At 53.7% G+C, this 18150-nt stretch overlaps 1 protein-coding gene across 1 annotated transcript in view; it reads right to left on the bottom strand.

The window, feature by feature from the left end:
- SLIT3 (slit guidance ligand 3) overlaps nt 1-18150 on the bottom strand; it is a 514410-nt gene that overhangs the window by 126331 nt on the left and 369929 nt on the right. The window contains exon 5 of the mRNA XM_056107963.1: nt 2-73. Within this exon, the coding sequence (XP_055963938.1) occupies nt 2-73 (72 nt within the window). The remainder of the gene's footprint in view (nt 1; nt 74-18150) is intronic.

Here is an 18150-nt window from a genome sequence, read left to right as displayed (position 1 = left end):
CAGGTTCTTGACGTCGGCGATGCCCCGGAAGGCCTTCCGCGGGATGCCCAGGATCTGGTTCTCGCTCAGGTCTCTGGAGGGAGGAGAGAGAGAGAGAGAGAGGCACACTGCGTTAGCGCCCCAGGCCAGCTTTCTCCACACATCCCGGCAGCAAACTGCAGCCCCCGGGGAGCCGGGGGTGGGGCTGGGCGGCTGCCCCCAGCCACTGCCTCTGCTGGAGGCTCCCTGGGTGGTCTCGGGTCTCAGGCCCCAAGCCAGGCTGCTGGGTCATTTGCTGCATGCAAGCGCGTGCGCAAGCGCGCGCACACACACACACACACACGCACGCACACACCTAATTCCTTGGTGTGCCCCATCCCCCACCTCGCCATGGGTCAGCGTTGCTCCATCCCCCCCCCATCACTCCACACTCGGCCCTGCTGAGCGCCTGGTGGGGGTGGGGGCATCTGGGGCAGTTCCAGAGAGACCCGACACCCCCCCCCCCCCCCCCCAGGGACTCCTCAGATCACCCGAGAGACAGGCCTGGGGAATTCAGATTGCTTTTCCGCAGGCCCATCCGAAATGGGTGGTGTGTGTGCGTGTGTGCGTGTGTGCGTGTGTGTGTGTGCGTGTGTGTGTGTGTGTGTGCGTGCAGCCTCCGTCCCGGACCCTCTTGCCCACCACCTCGTCCCCCGAGACGCGGCCCCTCCCACTGTGCCTCTCGGTACTCAGCAGGGCTTTCTGTTCCGCCCAGACTCGGCTTCATTCGACTCTGAGGCGGCCTGGGAGCTGGGGAGTGATCAATCCACCGCGAGCCCGGGGAGCGACTCGTCCCCGTCCCCAGGGACCCGGCTCTTTGACAGACACAGGCAGTCGGAACACGGGGAAGGGGCAGGGGAGGGGGCCGGCTGGGCGCTGCGCCTGGTGCTCTCTGCTTCTTCCAGGTTCTGAAAGACGCGGGTTTCTCTAACAGGTGGGGGTCAGTCACGGCACAGGGAGGCCCGCACTAGGCAAGTCTCACACACACACACACACACACACACACAGACACAGACTTCACACAGACACAGACACACACAGACACAGATACACACATGGACACACACAGACACACACAGATACAGACATACAGACACACACAGACACAGACATATAGACACACAGACACAGACACACACACAGAGACAGACACAGACCCAGAGACATACACAGACACAAAGACACAAAGACACACACAGATACAGACACACACAGACACACACGCAGATACAGACATACAGACACACATACAGACACACAGATACATACAGACATACAGATACATACACACAGACACACACAGACACACACAGATAGACACACACACAGATACATACAAACACACAGATACAGACACACACAGACACACATAGATACAGACACACAGACACACACAGACACAAATGCACACATACAGACACATACACGGATACACACAGACACAACCAGATATACACAGACACAACCAGACACAGACACACAGACACACACACATATAGACACACAGATACACAGACACAGACGTACATATACACAGCCACACACAGACACACACAGACACACATAGACACACAGACACACACACAGAGGAGGTTCCTGGGACAAGTGTTCTGAACAGCATACAAAAGCCTCAAACAGGAAGGTTAAAAAGGCACCTGCTAGGGCCAGAGCGACAGTCCAGTGGGGAGGGTGTTTGCCTTGTACGAGGTTGACCTGGGTTCGATCCCTGCCATCCCACAGGGTCACCCGAGCACTGCCGGGAGTCATCCCTGAGCATCGCTGGTGTGACCCAAAAAAAAACACTGCCCAGGGCCAGAGTAATTGTACAGTGGGGAGGGCGCTTACTTTGCACGTGGCTGACACAGCCAACCCAGGTTCCGTCCCTTGAGCCAACGGCAGGAGGGGTTCCCTCAGGGCAGGGCAGGGAGGAAGCCCCGAGCACCCCCGGGGGTGCCCCCCCAACAGAACAAACAGACAAAAAATAATGGTCCCAGCCCAGACGCAGCCACAGTGCCCGCGTTTGCCCTGTCACCTCAGTGGACGGTCAGTGTGCATGGGGACCCCGGAGTGCCTCCTTCAGCGTAGTCTGTTAGGACATCTATCCGGACCACTTGGTCCCCCACCGGGCCCCCACACGGGTGGTTCGGCCACCCCAAGGTGGGTGCTCATCTGTTTGCCCCTCAAAGGAAGGAGGATGGACCGTCCCACCTACGCGTTTGGGTGGGTGTGGGGTCAGCTCTGGGGTCAGTCTCCATCAGGGACACAGGCAGGGTGAGCCCCGAGAGACGGGAGCACTGACAGCCCCCCCTCCCTATTTCCTTCACCCACGGGGCTCCCGTCACCCATGGGAGGGACACCATCTCGTCTCCTCCCCTGGGGCCTGGGCCTTCTTATGGACTGTGAACAAGGGGCCACGGAGAGAAGGCCTGCTGACCGTCCACCCTCACCTACTGAGGAAGGGTCTGACAGTCTGTGTGTGTGTCTGTGTGTGTCTGTATCTGTGTGTCAGTGTGTGGCTGTGGGTATGTCTGTATCTGTATCTGTGTGTGTCTGTGTGTGTCTGTGTGTCTGTATCTGTGTATGTCTGTGTGTCCATATCAGTGTGTGTGTGTCTGTATGTGTATCTGTGTCTATGTGTGTCTGTGTGTCTGTAGCTCTGTGTGTCTATGTGTCTGCATCTGTGTGTATCTCTCTGTGTCTGTGTGTCTATAACTGTGTGTATTCGTGTGTGCATCTGTGTCTGTATCTGTGTGCGTGTCTGTATCGGTGTGTCTGTGTATCTGAATCTGTGTGTGTCTGTATCTGTGTCTCTTGTGTGTGTTTGTGTGTCTCCATGTGTGTCTGTGTGTCTGTGTCTGTGTGTGTCCCTGTGTATCTGTATCTGTATGAGTCTGTGTGTGTCTGTATGTTTGTGTGTCAGCGTGTGTCCGTGTATAGCCGTGTGTGTCTGTGTATGCCTGTGTGTCCGTGTGTGTCTATGTGTGTATCTGTGTTTGTGTGTGTCCATGTGTCTCTGTGTGTGTCTGTGTGTGTCCGTGTGTGTCTGTGTGTTTGTGTGTATCTGCGTGTATCCATGTGTGTCTGTGTGTGTCTGCGTGTGTCTGTCTGCGTCTGTGTCTGTCTGTGTGTCTGCATATACCTGAGACTGGGGGCTGGACAGCTGGGCGCCTCCCCCACCCTCCACCCCCCATGTCCATCCTCCTCCCTTCGTGACCTAAAGACACTTGGGTGTTCCCCGGCCAGCCGCTGGCTCGCTTGATCGGGTCTGATTCGATGAGCCGGGCTCCAGCCGGGATTCGGGGCGCTGATGAGCCCCGGAGACAGCAGAGGTCAGCCCGTGACACCGGGGTCCATGTCTCTGCTTCCCACCAGCCCCCAGGAGAAGGCGGAGCATCCCCCAACCCCCCAGCCTGTCATCCCACTAATGCAATTTCCCTTTGGCATCGGGGCTTTGCCCGCGGCTCTGCAGACACCACGCCCCGGCCAGGGGCCAGGACACCGGCCCTTCTCCGCCGACCCTCCCGGCTGGCCCAGCCGGCTGGCTCCTGGGTCCCGCAAAACTTGGCCACGGTCCTGGCAAAGAGCTGAGGGGCTTGGAGGGATGGCAAAGGGGAGACATTTGGCGCTTGTCAACTTTAATCCTGCCTGGGACTCGGACAAAGGGCCACCCAGAGGGCAGCGTCTTAACCCCTTGGGCCCCAGTTATCCCGGTGTATGGAGGGAAGGATGATGACCGCACTCAGGCTCTGCTGGGTGATGCTGTGGGGCCAGCAGCCCACCCGAATCTCCCTGCGTGGACCCCCGAGCCTGCCTTCCCTTTAGGAGGTTGTTCCCAGCAGGGTGTCCTCCCCACCTGCCCATGGGAGGTGCCCATGATGGAGTCCAAAATGAAATAAAATAAAATAAAATAAAAAAGGTAGACGGCAGGGCATGTATCTGCTGCCCGCGACGGTCAGCTAGCAAGTTTTATTCATTCTTACTTCCAGTCGAGGCTCTCTCGATTTTGACAGCTGAGCTGCCATCATCCACAGGCTGTGTATTGATTTTATAACTACCTCCGGCACGGAGTTCCTGGCGGGGTCTTAGTGAGGGTTCATGAGAGAGAGAGAGAGAGAGTGAGAGAGAGATACAGACAGAGACAGAGAGACAGAGACAGAGAGACAGAGACAAAGAGAGACAGACAGAGAGAACCACCACTTGGGGCTGACCCTTAAAAAATGCTCACACCTCAAGATCTGAGTATTAAAAGTAGGTAAAGGGATATTCTTGATAACCTATCAGTATCAATACTGCAAATCACAATGCCCAAAAGGAATGTGAGAGAGATAGACAGAGAGAGAGAGAGGAAAAGCACCTACCATAGAGGCAGGCAGGGGGTAGGAGGTGGGGGGTCGTGGGAGGGAACCTGGGGACACTGGTGCTGGGAAATGTACCCTGGTGGAGGGATGGGTGTTGGAACACTGTACAACTGAAACCCAATCATGAACAGAGAGGGTCTATATCACTGATTCAATAAGAAAGTAAAATAATTTTTTTAAAAAATTTAAAAAACAACAAAGATTTTCCATCGCATCCATCTACAATGTGCCACTTTTTTTTTTTATGTGCAATTCCACATAGATGATGTGAGATCATGTACTGATTCTGACTTAAGATTAAAGTGTCTTTAAATGTTAAAAACAAACAAAAAACTGCTCACACCTGTGTGGACCGAGAGCTTGCTGGGGGTGGAGGGTTCCACTCTTCTGAGAAAAACGGCTTAGGGATGAGATCTTGTGAAAAAAAAATTCAACAAAAGGCACAAGGTCGGGTGGTGCTTTCTTGTGGAGACGGAGCAAGGTGGCTGTTGGGAGTAACACCCACAGCTGGGAGAGGGGCCTTTTTAAATAATTAGGGTCCTCAAAGACACGGACAACCGCATTAGCTAAAGTGCATTTTCCTGCTTCCGGAAAATGATTAGCCGACAGATTATTCCCTCCCCGAACGCACGGCCACGGCGAACTTCTTCAGGAGACAGTCAGTCAAATAGGAGCTGGCAAGAGGCAATCCATCCCCCCCTTCCCACCAACCTGCCGCCTCCCCCACCCCCCGCCTTTTTAATTTACTAAAATGCTTTGGACACAGATTAACTTTCTTTGCAAATTTATTATTGCTTCATCTACCTTGAAACGGGCCCGGGCGGACACTTTGATAAATGGATCGAAAAGGCCTGTCGAGTTGCAGGGAGCTTTGGAAAAGCTTCCCTGGCCTTCCCCCCTGCCATGTCAGTGTGCTTTGTTCTTAGAGTGACAGTAAGTGACAGTCACCCCCCTTGTGCCCCGCCCTGACCCACCCCAAGATGACCAGGCGAGCTCACCAGATGGGGGGGGGGGTGGATGGGGAGGGGCGGGGAGAGTCAGAAAAACAGAATCTTTCTAGCTGAAGGAGGTGGGCGGGGGTCCCTGGGTGCCATCTGGGGTGACATCCAAGCTCTGAGAGGTCAAATGGAACATTGGGATTTGCTCCCGGATGTCAATCAATCCCGGGGGGTTTCTGAAGCTACCCAAGGGGGCTTGGAAGCACCCCCGAACTTGGGGACTCTCGTTTCTGAAGGGAAAGCGGCTGTTTATGACCTGTAGGCCAATGACCCGAGGCTCTGGGCCTCAGTTTCCTTGCTGGCACCGTTCATTGTAGAGGTGGGGTGGGTGGGCAGAGACTCACAGTGTGGAGCACTTGGAACCTTGGAGGGTCAGCCATCAATTGGATGCACTTCTTTTCTTTTTGGGTCAGACCCGGCGATGCTCAGGGATTCCTCCTGGCTCTGCACTCAGGAATGACTCCTGGCAGTGCTCGGGAGGACGCTATGGGATGCTGGGAATCGAACCCGGGTTGGCTGCGTGCAAGGCAAATGCCCTCCCTGCTGTGCTATCGTTCCGGCCCCTGCACTTCTTTCTCTTTGTAACTGTGCGCCCATTTGGCCCTAGATCTGCCTGACTGGAGATGTCTCTCCTCACTCTCCTCAGGATACGTTCCCGCCTGCAAAGTCGGAAAACACTCACAGAGCCAATATTCTTTCCCTAAAATCCAACGGCGGGGCCAACGCTTCTCTCCTCCATCACCTAGTGGGCACCAATAATGTCTCCATTGCAAGACTTGTTGTTACTGTGTTTGGCATATCGAATACACTCCGGGGAGCTTGCCAGGCTCTGCTGTGTGGGTGGGATACTCTTGGGAGCTTGCCGGGCTCTTTGAGAGGGGTGGAGGAATCGAACCTAGGTTGGCCACGTGCAAGGCATACGCCCTACCAGCTGTGCTGTGCTATAGCTCCAGTCCTAAAAACAAACAAACAAAAACCCCCCAAAAGCCAAAAACAAAAAACATCCATCAACTCGTGGTTAGTAGTCAGATGAACAGGGTGGGGGGAGCGATTTGAAAACATTTACATGGTAACACCGCATTGCATTGGGGACAGTCCTAGACAAACATGATTGCTCCCATTCCCTTGGACCGAGACTCAACCACTGGCCTACCCATTGTCTATGAGGGGCGGGCGGGGGGGACCATTTGTACATTAGGGTTTGATCAGAATGAATGAAGGGGTTTCAAAAGTGTCTCCCGGATAACCCTGGAAGCAAACATTTCCTGGACACTTCCGCCCTGGCTGGGACGGACCCCTCCGCTCCCCCGTCTAGCTGACGGGAATCTGTATCCATCAGTGGACAGTCCACTGCTCTGGGAACGGAAGTCCCTGGCCTGCTCGCTTTATTTTAAAAGCAACGGGAAGACAGACACGCAGGAAGCATTGGTCTCCGGGGAGCGGGCAGGGCTGGGGGCTTACAATGTCTACAACGTCAGGGAAGATTTATCTGAAGAGGTGACTCTCTTCTGCACCATTCATCTTAATAAGCCGGGTGATACATGCTTGCAACTGGGTCACGGTCCCAAACCAAACGTGCCCTGCCGCAGGGCGTCTTGTTCCTCCTTCCTTTGTCCCAGGGAGTTCCAGAAGAGTCTGGAAGCATCTGAAGAGAGCCCCTGGAGGGGCTGGAGCGATAGCACAGTGGGGAGGGTGTTTGCCTTGCATGCGGCCAACCCGGGTTCAATTCCCAGCATCCCATAGGGTCCCCTGAGCACTTCCAAGAGTAATTCCTGAGTGCAGAGCCAGGAGTAACCCCTGTGCATTGCTGGGTGTTTCCCAAAAAGCAAGAGAGAGAGAGAGAGAGAGAGAGAGAGACCCTGGGAGCCACCCCTAGGGAGCCAGAGAATCTCTGACACTAGGGGACAAAAGCCAAAGTCACTTCCTGCCACTCTGGGCAACAAGAGAGTTTCCTGAGCGCGTCCCCTTGCTCCTTCCTTTCTACTTGCCCTGGCATGCTAGCGAGAAACAGAAACACGCCAAGTTTAACACTGGCAGACTCCGGCTCCTTCCTGCACCCGAGGTCTCAGACCCTGAACCACAGGAGGCCAGCACCCGCCCTGGGGGGGGGCTGTCCTTCTGGGCTCACACATCCAAATGCACGGACTCTTTGGGGACGTGGACAGAACCCAAGCACAGAGACGCTGCCAAGAGGAGCCGCAAGTTGGCTTGTCCCTAGGGGCCAGCGGCGAGCAAGCCTGCCTCTGGACTCGCTCTGCGGACCACCCCTGGCAACCAGCTCACACAACTCTGCCGGATTCATGGTCCTCACCACCTTCTTGCCTTCCTCCCCCCGGGGGTCACCAAAGAAAAGACCCCAGATGTGTGACTGCAGACACGTGAAAGAGTGCTGGGGGGTAGGTGGGAGGGGGTTATCACAGGTTTTGGGCTCATCTTGTAAGTGGACAGTTGGGTAAAGACCAGGAGGGTCTGAAGATGCTGTTTGGGGGTCACCAGACCCTGGAAGTTGCTGTCCTCAGAGGGGACTTGTCTAATGTACAGGATTTACCCTTGGTGCTTGGAAAACAAAAGGGCGCATGTCATGGAAAAGGAAACTTAGGGGCCGGAGCGATAGTATATAGGAATGGGCGTTCACACACAGCTGACCTGGGTTCGAGCCCCGGCTCCCCATAAGGTCCTCGGAACCCTGACAAGGGTGATCCCTGAGCACAGAGCTAGAAGTAAACCCTGAGCACTGCTGGGAGTGCCCTCCATCCCACACAACGGTAGTGTGGGTTATAGTGCCTTGAAGTTTGGTCTTGATTTAAGAGGTACCAAAAAAAAAAAAAGGTGGGGGAGGGGAAGAGGGCTTTGCTTCAGCTCATACAGAAAACGGAGACCTGGACAGGGACAGATGGAGCTAAATCCAACTTGAGTTGGGTGATGGGTGGAGAGAGGGCTGGTTTAGAAGGCGTACTTGACTTTTCTATACGTTTGGAATTTTCCATAATTAAAGAAATGCGAATACGGCATTCTGGAACCCATCCCAGACTCCTGAAGACCTTGAGGCGTCTCAACCAGGAGCAAGTCTGAAAGCATGGGCAGGCTGATGGGTGCCTGGGATGCTCTCTGGGTCTCTAAGAGCGTCGGTTTAATTTCCCGAGCCGCCACTGGTATATTTCTATGAACCTGGGACATGCGTATTTTTTTCTTTAGAGGGAAATGCAATACAGCAAAGCCGATCATGATCTTCATGTTATTAACAGAAAGCCAACAAATACGACATCTCATATATTGATATATTTGGTTACCTATGCACTGACTTACCGTATCTCAATATCTCAGATATTGATTTATTTGGGGGCCACGCCTGGCAGTGCTCAGGGCTTACCCCTGGCTCTGTGCTCAGGGATCCCTTCTGGAGGGGCTCAGGGGGTCATGTGGGAAGCTGGTTATCGAATCTGGGCCACTGTGTGCAGGCAAGTAAGTGCCCTATGTGCTTGACTATCCCTCCAGCCCCTCTCAGATCATTTTAAAGAGGGCAATCTCGGGTTAAAGTGCACTCATTTGTGTTCACTGTCACTATCACTGTCACTGTCCCCCCACTGTTCATCGATTTGCTCAAGCGGGCCCAGTAACGTCTCCATTGTGACAATTGTTACTGTGTTTGGCATATCCAATACATCACGGGTAGTTTGCCAGGCTTTGCTGTGCAGGAAAGATATTCTTGGTAGCTTGCCAGGCTCTCCGAGAGGGGAGGAGGAATCGAACCTGGGTTGGCCTGGTCACCTGCGTGCAAGGCAAACGGCCTACCTGCTGGGCTAAATATCGTAATATTAGACTGACACCCAAGGACAGTAGAGACAAGGGCCAGGAAGATTGCTCCACGGTGGGAAGCCTGCCTCATGAGCTGGGGGAGAAGGCAGCTGGGATAGAGAAGGGATCACTAAGTCAATGATGGTTGGAGGAATCGTTCGGGATGGGAGATGTGTGCTGAAAGCAGATAAAGGACCAAACGTGATAGCCTCTCAGTATCTGTATTGTAAACCATAATGCCCCAAAGGGGGGAGGGAGAGAGAGAGAGAGAGAGAGGAGAGAGAAAGGGCAACTATTTGCCACAGAAGCAGGGGGAGGGCGGGGAGGGGAGGGATCCTGGGGACTTTGGTGGTGGGGAATTCGCACTGGTGGAGGGATGGCTGTTGGGTCATTATATGACTGAAACTCAACATGAAACTTTTGTAACTGTAGCTCACGGTGATTCAATAAAAATTAAAGCACAGAATCCACCCGTGTTTCAGGTATAAGGTTGCCAGTGTCGGTCATGAGTCCCAGGGCGCAGGCACGGACTTGGGAAAGCCTAGAGCGAGGAGAGCGACATCTAATCTCAGGGCCCCGGGGTGGAGGAGGGAAAGAGTTCATGGCAGGGTCCGGCCTTTCCTGGGCAGATGCCAGCCCGGCACTCTAACCCTCCACTCCTACGGGGACAGTTCTCTTGGACGGTACTTAGGATGTTGTGAAATATTATCACCTCAGCATGAAACCAGTGTGAAGAGTCGCAAATGAGTTACTTCCTGATCTTGTTTTCCCCCTTGCAAGTCCTCAGGATGTGGCATGTCTTGTACGCATCCCGGCAAAGTGACCGGCCACAATCTAAAGGCTCTAGTCGTCCCCTGTGGGGTCACTAGCAAGGGGACTGTGCAGTTCCAGAAACCGAGCGGAGCCAGATGTGGGAGCTAACGGACCCAATTACTGTCAGGGGAGGGAGAAAGTTTCAGTCGACGGCACAAACCCCTGGGAGTGGGGTATGTCCCCCCAGGTCACTACACCGAGGACTCGGAGCCTCTGGGGGCAAGCAGGGTTAACCGACGTTTCCGGTTCAAACAGAAGCTCTCTTCGTGAGATGACCCCACGCGAAGCCAACTGAGGCTCATGGCGCGTGAAACGACAGTATGATTGACCCGAGATGTCCAGCACACGGCGGAGCTTCTCAATAACTCAGTAATCCCTGGGATTAGCACACTTTAGTGACCAGGCAGTCTCACGGATAGGACCAGCCCGTTCGTTGATGTGCCTCCAGCCCTATCCCGACAGCCCTTAGGTGACGGAGGGCACTGTCCCCCGCATTCTGCCTCCCGGAGTCTGACCAGCCCACGCGCCCGTGGACACGAACCCCACGGGTCCACCTGTCCTTGTGCGTGTCCTTATTTCATGTGCAGAGATGAGCTGCGGCAAATGACTTCATTGTGAGAATCTGCTTGTGAATCCGATCATCCCTTTGCCAAGTTTCAAGCCCGATGAACTGTCCAGGCTGATTTTTTTTTTCACCTTGCCAGCAAAGTCGGGGAGGGGGTGAGAGGTGACAAACTGATAAAGTCTGAGCTGATAAAGATGGGGTGGTAATTTGTCCAAGTCCGTTTTGTTATTTTTTGCTTTGGGTGGGGGGAGTCTCACCCAGCAATTGCCAGGGGTGACTCCTGGCTCTGCACTCAGGAATCACTCCTGGTGGTGCTCGGGGGACTATATGGGATGCTGGGGATCGAACCTGGGTCAGCTGCGTGCAAGGGAAACACCCTCCCCGCTGTGCTATCACTCCAGTCCCTGCCCTGTTTTGCATCTTTTTTTGTTTTTTTTTTTCTTTTTGAGTCTCACCCGGCGATGCTCAGGGGTTCCTCCTGGCTCTGCACTCAGGAATCACTCCTGGCGGTGCTCAGGGGACCCTATGGGATGCTGGGGATCGAACCTGGGTCGGCCACGTGCAAGACAAACGTCCTACCCATTCTACTATTGCTTCGCCCCCCCCACCCCCCATGTCCGTTCTGCGTGAAGCTATGAGTTTGCCCCGACGGAGTTCGGGAGAAGGAGTCCAATTCTGCACACTCCATCCTCCTCCCAGGCCGACACACTCACCCGACCGACCCCACCCCCGCTCCCCTGTGTCCCTCCTCTCCCTCGGAGGCTTTCATCCCTAATTCGATTGTCCGAGCGGACGCTGTCAATCCGAAATCCAGCCAGCATGTCTAATGCTGACTGGGCGGCGGGGGCGGGGTGGGGGGGGGTAGAGGCAAATTCATCTTGAGAAGTAGCTTTATGTAAATCGATCTTTTTTTTTTTTTTTTGGCCCAAAGCTCGAGTGGAGCATTTGCTGATTAACTGGCGAAGCATCCTCATCCCTCCGTCTTGGGAGAGGAGATGGCCTCAGTGGCGCACTCTCTCTCTCTCTCCTTCACCAAGATGTCCCCATGCCAAAAAGCTTTTGCAATTAGGAGATGGAAATTGGGGGAGGGTGGGGAGGTTGGGGGGGCGGTGATGGAATTGCTGGGAAATGAAGTGGGCGCCTTTGGCTTGCTTGGTGATGAATGGCCGACCTGATGCTGTCACCTGCCTCCCTGAAGGTGGCCGGGCGGCCTAGGAGCCGAGGCAAAATGTCTCAGAGAAGGGAAGCGCTTCCTGTGAATTTTAGCACAATTTTTGAATTTTAGCACTTTTTTGAATTTTAGCACTTTTTTGAATTTTAGCACAATTCAAAAAAAGGGGTGGTGGTGAGCGTGTGTCTGGACCCGGCTTTCCTGGTGGATTCCAAGTTGATATTTTCCAGTTACTCTTTGGGTCCATTTTCAGGGGATTTCGGGAAGGAGAGGGCGAGTTTGAAGCACTCGACTCATTTTCTTTGTTCTATGACCTCTACCCCCTCTCCGCCCCGCAAAGAAAAAGCAAAAAGGCAGATCTCCCATCAGAATGGCCTCTCAGCACAAACACCAGCCCACAGCAACCAAAGGGGGCCTCTCTGATTTTGCCAAACAGCTCCTTGGGGGCAAATCAGGGACACGGGACAGGTCAAAGTGCATATTCTTCTGCGGGGATTGAGGCTAAGCTATAGGTGAACGGGGCAGGGGGCAGCAAGCTTGTAGTATCATGTGATCTTTTTTTTTTTTTTTTTTTTTTTGCTTTTTGGGTCACACCCAGCGATGCACAGGGATTCCTCCTGGCTCTGCACTCAGGAATTACTCCTGGCGGTGCTCGGGGGACCCTGTGGGATGCTGGGAATCAAACCCAGGTCAGCTGCTTGCAAGGCAAATGCCCTCCCTGCTGTGCTATCACTCCAGCCCATCATGTGGTCTGTTCCAAGGGTGGAGACCCATGTTGCCGGCTTCATGTGGGTAAAGACTATTGCTGAGCCCGGGGCCTGAATGATTAGGAGATTTTCCTGTACCATCTGTATCACTGTATCACTGTCATCCCATTGTTCGTAGATTTACTTGAGCGGGCGCCAATAACGTCTCTATTCCTCCCAGCCTGGAGATTTTAGCAGCCTCTCCTTACTCGTCTTTTCCCAGCAACTGGAGGCTCTTTCAGGGTCAGGGGAATGAGACCTGTTATTGTTACTGTTGTTGGCATATCGAATATGCCACGGGGAGCTTGCCAGGCTCTGCCGTGAGGGCAGGATACTCCTAGTAGCTTGCCGGGCTCTCCAAGAGGTATGTGTGTGTATATATATATATATATATATATACACACACACACACACATATATATATATAGAATGTAGCCTGCCCACAGGGCAGAGTCTGGCAAACTCCCCGTGGCGTACCAAATATGCCAAATACCAGTAACAATGATGGGCCTCATTCTCCTAAAGAGCCTTGAATATAATCTCAGGGTTAGGATGAAAGAGACGTTACTGGGGCTTGCTCGAGGCAATCGACGAATAACAGGATGATGAAATGAAATGAAATGAAAAATATATATATCATGATCATCCTGTTGTTCGTCGATTGCCTCGAGCGGGCACCGGTAATGTCTCCTTCCTAGCCCTGAGATTTTAAAAGAGCCATTTCAATGCTCTTTCAGGGTTAGGAGAATGAAACCCATCATATATATATATATATATTATACATATATATGTACATGTGTATGTGTATATTATATATATATATTTCTCTCTATGATTTGTTGCCTACTGTCTGAACCCCATCAAACATGATGTGGCAATTACGAACAATGGGTAGAAGTGTCTTATGATGTGTCCGGAAAGTGGCCTGGAGCATGGCGGCGGCAAGTGAAAACAGCCTGGTGCGGAGTCCCGAACCATCTAAATGGGCAAATATAGTTTGCGTGATTTCCTATCGTTGGTTCGTGGATGATGGAGAGGAAAAAAAATCTCAAGCTCTAGGAATTCTTTTTTTTTGGGGGGGGGAGAGGCATATCCAACTGTGCTCAGGGCTTTCTCCTGGCTCTCTGCTCAGGAACCTCTCCTGGAGGGCTTGGGGAAACATCGGTGGTGCCGGGGAGCCAACCTGGGCTGACCACGTACCAGGTGCTAGTACCCCCGCATCCCACCAGAGGCTTTCACCTGGTCCTGTCGCCCTCCTCTCCCCGCCTCCTGGTGCCTGGGGGTGCTTGAGAACCAAAGGATCTGGTTTGAAGAGCTGGCTGAGAAAACCTTAGGGGAGAATGAAGGGGCGAGCTAGGCTGAGGCACTGCACAGCAGGGAGGAGAAAGACTGTCGAGGGAAGCTGAGTTTTCTTCTTTTTTTTTTCTTTTTGGGTCACACCTGGTGATGCACAGGGGTTCGTCCTGGCTCTGCACTCAGGAATTACTCCTGGCGGTGCTTGGGGAACCCCATGAGACACTGGGGATCGAACCCGGGTCAGCTGCATGCAAGGCAAACGCCCTCCCTGCTGTGCTATTGCTCTGGCCCCGAGAGGCGAAGTCTTGGCCTCTTAAATTTCTCCCCGAGAAGAGGTTGGAGAACTGATTGTTGGGGGTTGGGGGGCTCCTATAGGATTGGCAGCCGTGAAAGGCTTCTGAGCACCGCAAGACCACCAATGAGATGAAGACCATGTGACGGACCCAAGATGCTCCTGACAGTGCAAACCTGCGTTTGCCCCCCAGGAGTGGGGCTGTGGTGGGTTGGTTGGGGTTGGGGGGAAGGGTCTTGAGTGGAAGCAGTTTGGGAAGCCCCGGGACGAGCAAGTTTGCACTTACACATTACTAACCATCAACGGATTTCTGGGGCAGGATTAAAGTCTGTGCTGAGAGGGCAGAGGGAATGTGGACAGGAACATGCAGCACAAAGAGGCTGTGTTTGGGGGAGCACCTCTGCTCCCCGGGGTCAGGAGAAGGGAGGTCATGAGACTCCTGGCAGTGAAGAAGGCTCTCGAAGTGCGGAGCTTTGGGTGATGAGAGGAGCTGGTGATCAGCAGGAAGGGAGGGAGAGTGGGGGGAGAGAGAGAGAGAGAGAGAGAGAGAGAGAGAGAGAGAGAGAGAGAGAAGAGAGGATAGAGAGGAAGAGAGAGGGAGAGGTGAGAGAGAAGAGAAAGGAGAGAGGAGAGGGAGAGGAAGGAGGGAGTTAGAAGATAGAAAGAGGGAGAGAGAGGAGAGGGAGAGGAGAGAGGGAGAGAGGAAGGAGGGAGAGAGAGAAGAGAGAAAGAGGGAGAGACAGAGGGAGGGAAAGGAGAGGGAGAGAGGGAGAGAGAGGAGAGAGAAAGAGAGGAGAGGGAGAGAGAAGAGAGAGAGGAGAGAGGAGAGAGGAGAGGGAGAGAGAGGAAGGAGGGAGAGAGAGAAGAGAGAAAGAGAGAGGGAGAGAGAGGAGAGAGGAGAGGGAGAAGAGAGGAAGAGAGAAGAGAAAGAGAAGAAAGAAGAGAGGAGAGAGAGGTAGAGAGAGAAGAAGGAGGGAGAGAGAGAAGAGAGAGAGAAAAAGGGAGAGAGAGGGAGGAGAGGGAGAGAGAGAAGAGGAGAGAGGAGAGAGAAGAGAGAGAAAGGAAGAGACAGAGAAGAGGGAGAGAGAGGAGAGAGGAAGAGACAGAGAAGAGAGATATGGAGCGAGAGAGGAGAGAGGGAGAGAGAGAAGAGAGAGCGAAGAGAGTGTCCCCGGGGCCACATGGAGAGAGCCGGACACTGACACAGAGCCCAAGGACCACAAGCAGAGCAGAACTGGGGTTTCGCCTAGGAGCAGGGGGTGGCTGGAGGAGGGTCAACACACTCGTGGTCTTTTAGGAGCACTTAAAGCCTGCTCCCTCTTGCTGGCTCTCCGACATGGGAAGGTCAGTCTCCAGGCAAGCCCCCCGCTAGTCCCAAGTAGCCTCTGCATCCTGAAGCACAACAATGATGGTGTGGGGGGGGGAGGGAGGGGCGGAACGCGGGCTGCAGACTGGGCCTAAGGAAATAAGGCAGGGCCCGAGGGGACAGGGAGGGCGGGCGACCTCTGCAGGTGTTCTCAGCCTCTCCAGAAAGGACACCGAGGTCGCTGCCCTCTCCCGTGGCCACCTCCTGGGGAGGTGGCTGCTGGCAGGAAGGAAGGGACAGGAGGCCGGCCTCTGCGGGGGGTGGGGGGCTTGCGGGGAACGGGGGGACCCGGAGCCCGAGGCCCTAGAGGTCAGCTGGTGAGAGGCAGAGGGACCCTCCAAGGCAGGCAGACGCGGGGAGGGAAGAGGAAAACGGAAGACGGGGGCAGGCGGGCAGACCGAGAGGGACACGCAGAAGGACAGATGTCCAGAGGGAAGGAGGCAGGGCAGGGCGGGGCACATGACCAAACGCGAGAGAAGCCGTTAGGGTGTCGGTCAGCCGAGGACGGAGATGCAAGGACGAAGAGAGGCCGCCGGATGTGAGCAGAGTAGGGCTGAGGACCCACAGGGACTCAATTGGGGACCCTCGGGGGTGGGAGCTGAGTGGGGGCCACCAAGGCCTCTCTCTGGAAGGTTCTGAGCCCCTGAGCTTTTTGCAGGAACGATGCAGAGGCCTCCCGGATTGGGGTGGTCCAGGGCCTCTTCGGTGACTGCGGGGTTGGGGGGTGGACAAGTGGACGAGAAAGCCCATCCCTCTGTGTTCCGACCCTGTTCTGAGCTGGGGAGAGGGTCCCTGCTCCCCAGGAGGACGGCGCCCCCTTCGCTCCAGACCCCCGCCCGCCCTACCTCAGCAGCATTGCTGCTGAGTCTGAAGCCCCCAACTTTTCCCATTACCGAAGCGAGTTTTTAAAAGCTCCATCACATTTCCAGGCACCTACTTAATGCCCCCATGGCAGGAGCGATCGATCCTGGGCCATCGTCTAGTATCTTAAGCTTACCCTGAGGACCGTTTGATTTAATTAACTCGGGGCTTTATTAATATAAATATTCTCCTATTGATCATCAGGGGGCCTGACAGGCGGCTCAGGCTGGGAAACCATCAGCCTCCTCCGAGTGGCACCACTTAAGGGGAGAAACTGGCCCGGCATCAAGGAGAGTGGCAGCCCGAAGGTCCCCCGGGACGGCAGACAGATGAATCTAGAGCATTTTTATGGACGGAGACTTTAATAAAAAAAAATAATAAATTCCGGCTCCGTGCGTCTCTAACTGCGCCGGCATATGGAAATGAACGATGAAAACCGTCTCGGCCTCCGCGTATCAATTAGGCATGTCAATACCTTAATGAAATGGCTCCACTTAACGAGATTTATACCAATGAATATGTTTTATCGTTATAATAGCTTTTTTGGCCAGCGTTCAAAATATCAAATAAATCGTGGAAAGGGAATTTTAAAAAAAGGAAGAAAGAAAGAGAGAGAGAAGATAATTGATGCTCTGAAGCAAAGCCAGCATTCTCCCCCTCTTCCTCCCTTCACACCGTCTACACCCGCACAAAGAGTCCTTCTGGATGGAGACCGGATAGGAAGTAGCCGGCGGGGCAGGGTTCTGGCCTGGTATGAGAGCTCTTGAGGACCGGAGCGATAGTACAGCAGGCAGGGCATTTGCCTTGTACACGGCCGACCTGGGTTTGATCCCCGGCATCCCCTGTGGTTCCCTAGCACTGCCAAGAGAGTAATTCCTAAGTGCATGAGCCAGGAGTAACCCCTGTGCATCGCTGGGTGTGACCCCAAAAGAAAAAAAGAGAGAGAGAGCTTTTGAGCGCTCCGTTTCTAACCTTTCTGATCAGCGCTTGATTGAAAGCATCACACTCTGAGCCCGTGAATGTGCTCACTTTCCTCCAGCTTTCTGGAGTTTGTTTCTCCGATGATTGGGGAGTGGAGTCTTGGCTCCCTACTCCTCTCGTGGATTATGCTCCATCCTGACAGACAGACAAACCCCGGCAGGGCACAGGACAGGGGCAAAAGGCACAATGCGGGATCTCTCTTTACTCTGAAGTAAAAGCCAGGCTAAACAAAAACTTCCTTTGTAGGGTGGGAAGTGCTACATCTGGCGATGCCCAGGGCTTTCTCCTGGTCCGGGGTTTGCCCCTGGCAGGGCTCAGAGGACCCTATGGCGTGTCAGGGGGGAGGAAGTGTTATTTGAGAAGCATCGGGGACTGACAGCCCAGGTGAAGGGCACAGGTGAGCACTTGTGTAAGGGCGAAACTGACGCCATGACAGGCGGCAGAAATCAGCAAAATCAGGTAGGTCTCAGGTTCAGTTACTGGAACCGAAACAGATTCAGTTTCCCGGCAATGAAACCATGTGTCACTGGCCAACCTGAACCCACCTGGGAAAGTTCCTGGGCTCAGCAAGTGACTCAATCAATCAATCAATCACAGTGCCACAGAAGTTGCCTTTTGTTAACTCTAAAAGAATGAGTAGCATATGTAACCATAAACTGCTAGTGGAAATTATTGTTTAATGTTGTCTGGCCAGTGTTACCCTAGACACTTGCCAAAACACCTTTGTTTGGTAACTAGGTAAGATTCCTTTCTGAAACAATAAGGCATGTACAAATGTGTCATCAAACCCTATATAAACTGCATGCTGCCTGAAGTCAGGGTCGCTATCAAGAGACTATTCTGTGGGTGAGATAGCTGACCCCAGGACACTGAAATCAAACTCCTACTGC

This window comes from Sorex fumeus, unplaced genomic scaffold (assembly GCF_029834395.1).
Source record: "Sorex fumeus unplaced genomic scaffold, SorFum_2.1 ptg000187l, whole genome shotgun sequence".
NCBI lineage: Eukaryota > Metazoa > Chordata > Mammalia > Eulipotyphla > Soricidae > Sorex > Sorex fumeus.
This window is presented reverse-complemented; position numbering and strand designations above follow the sequence as displayed.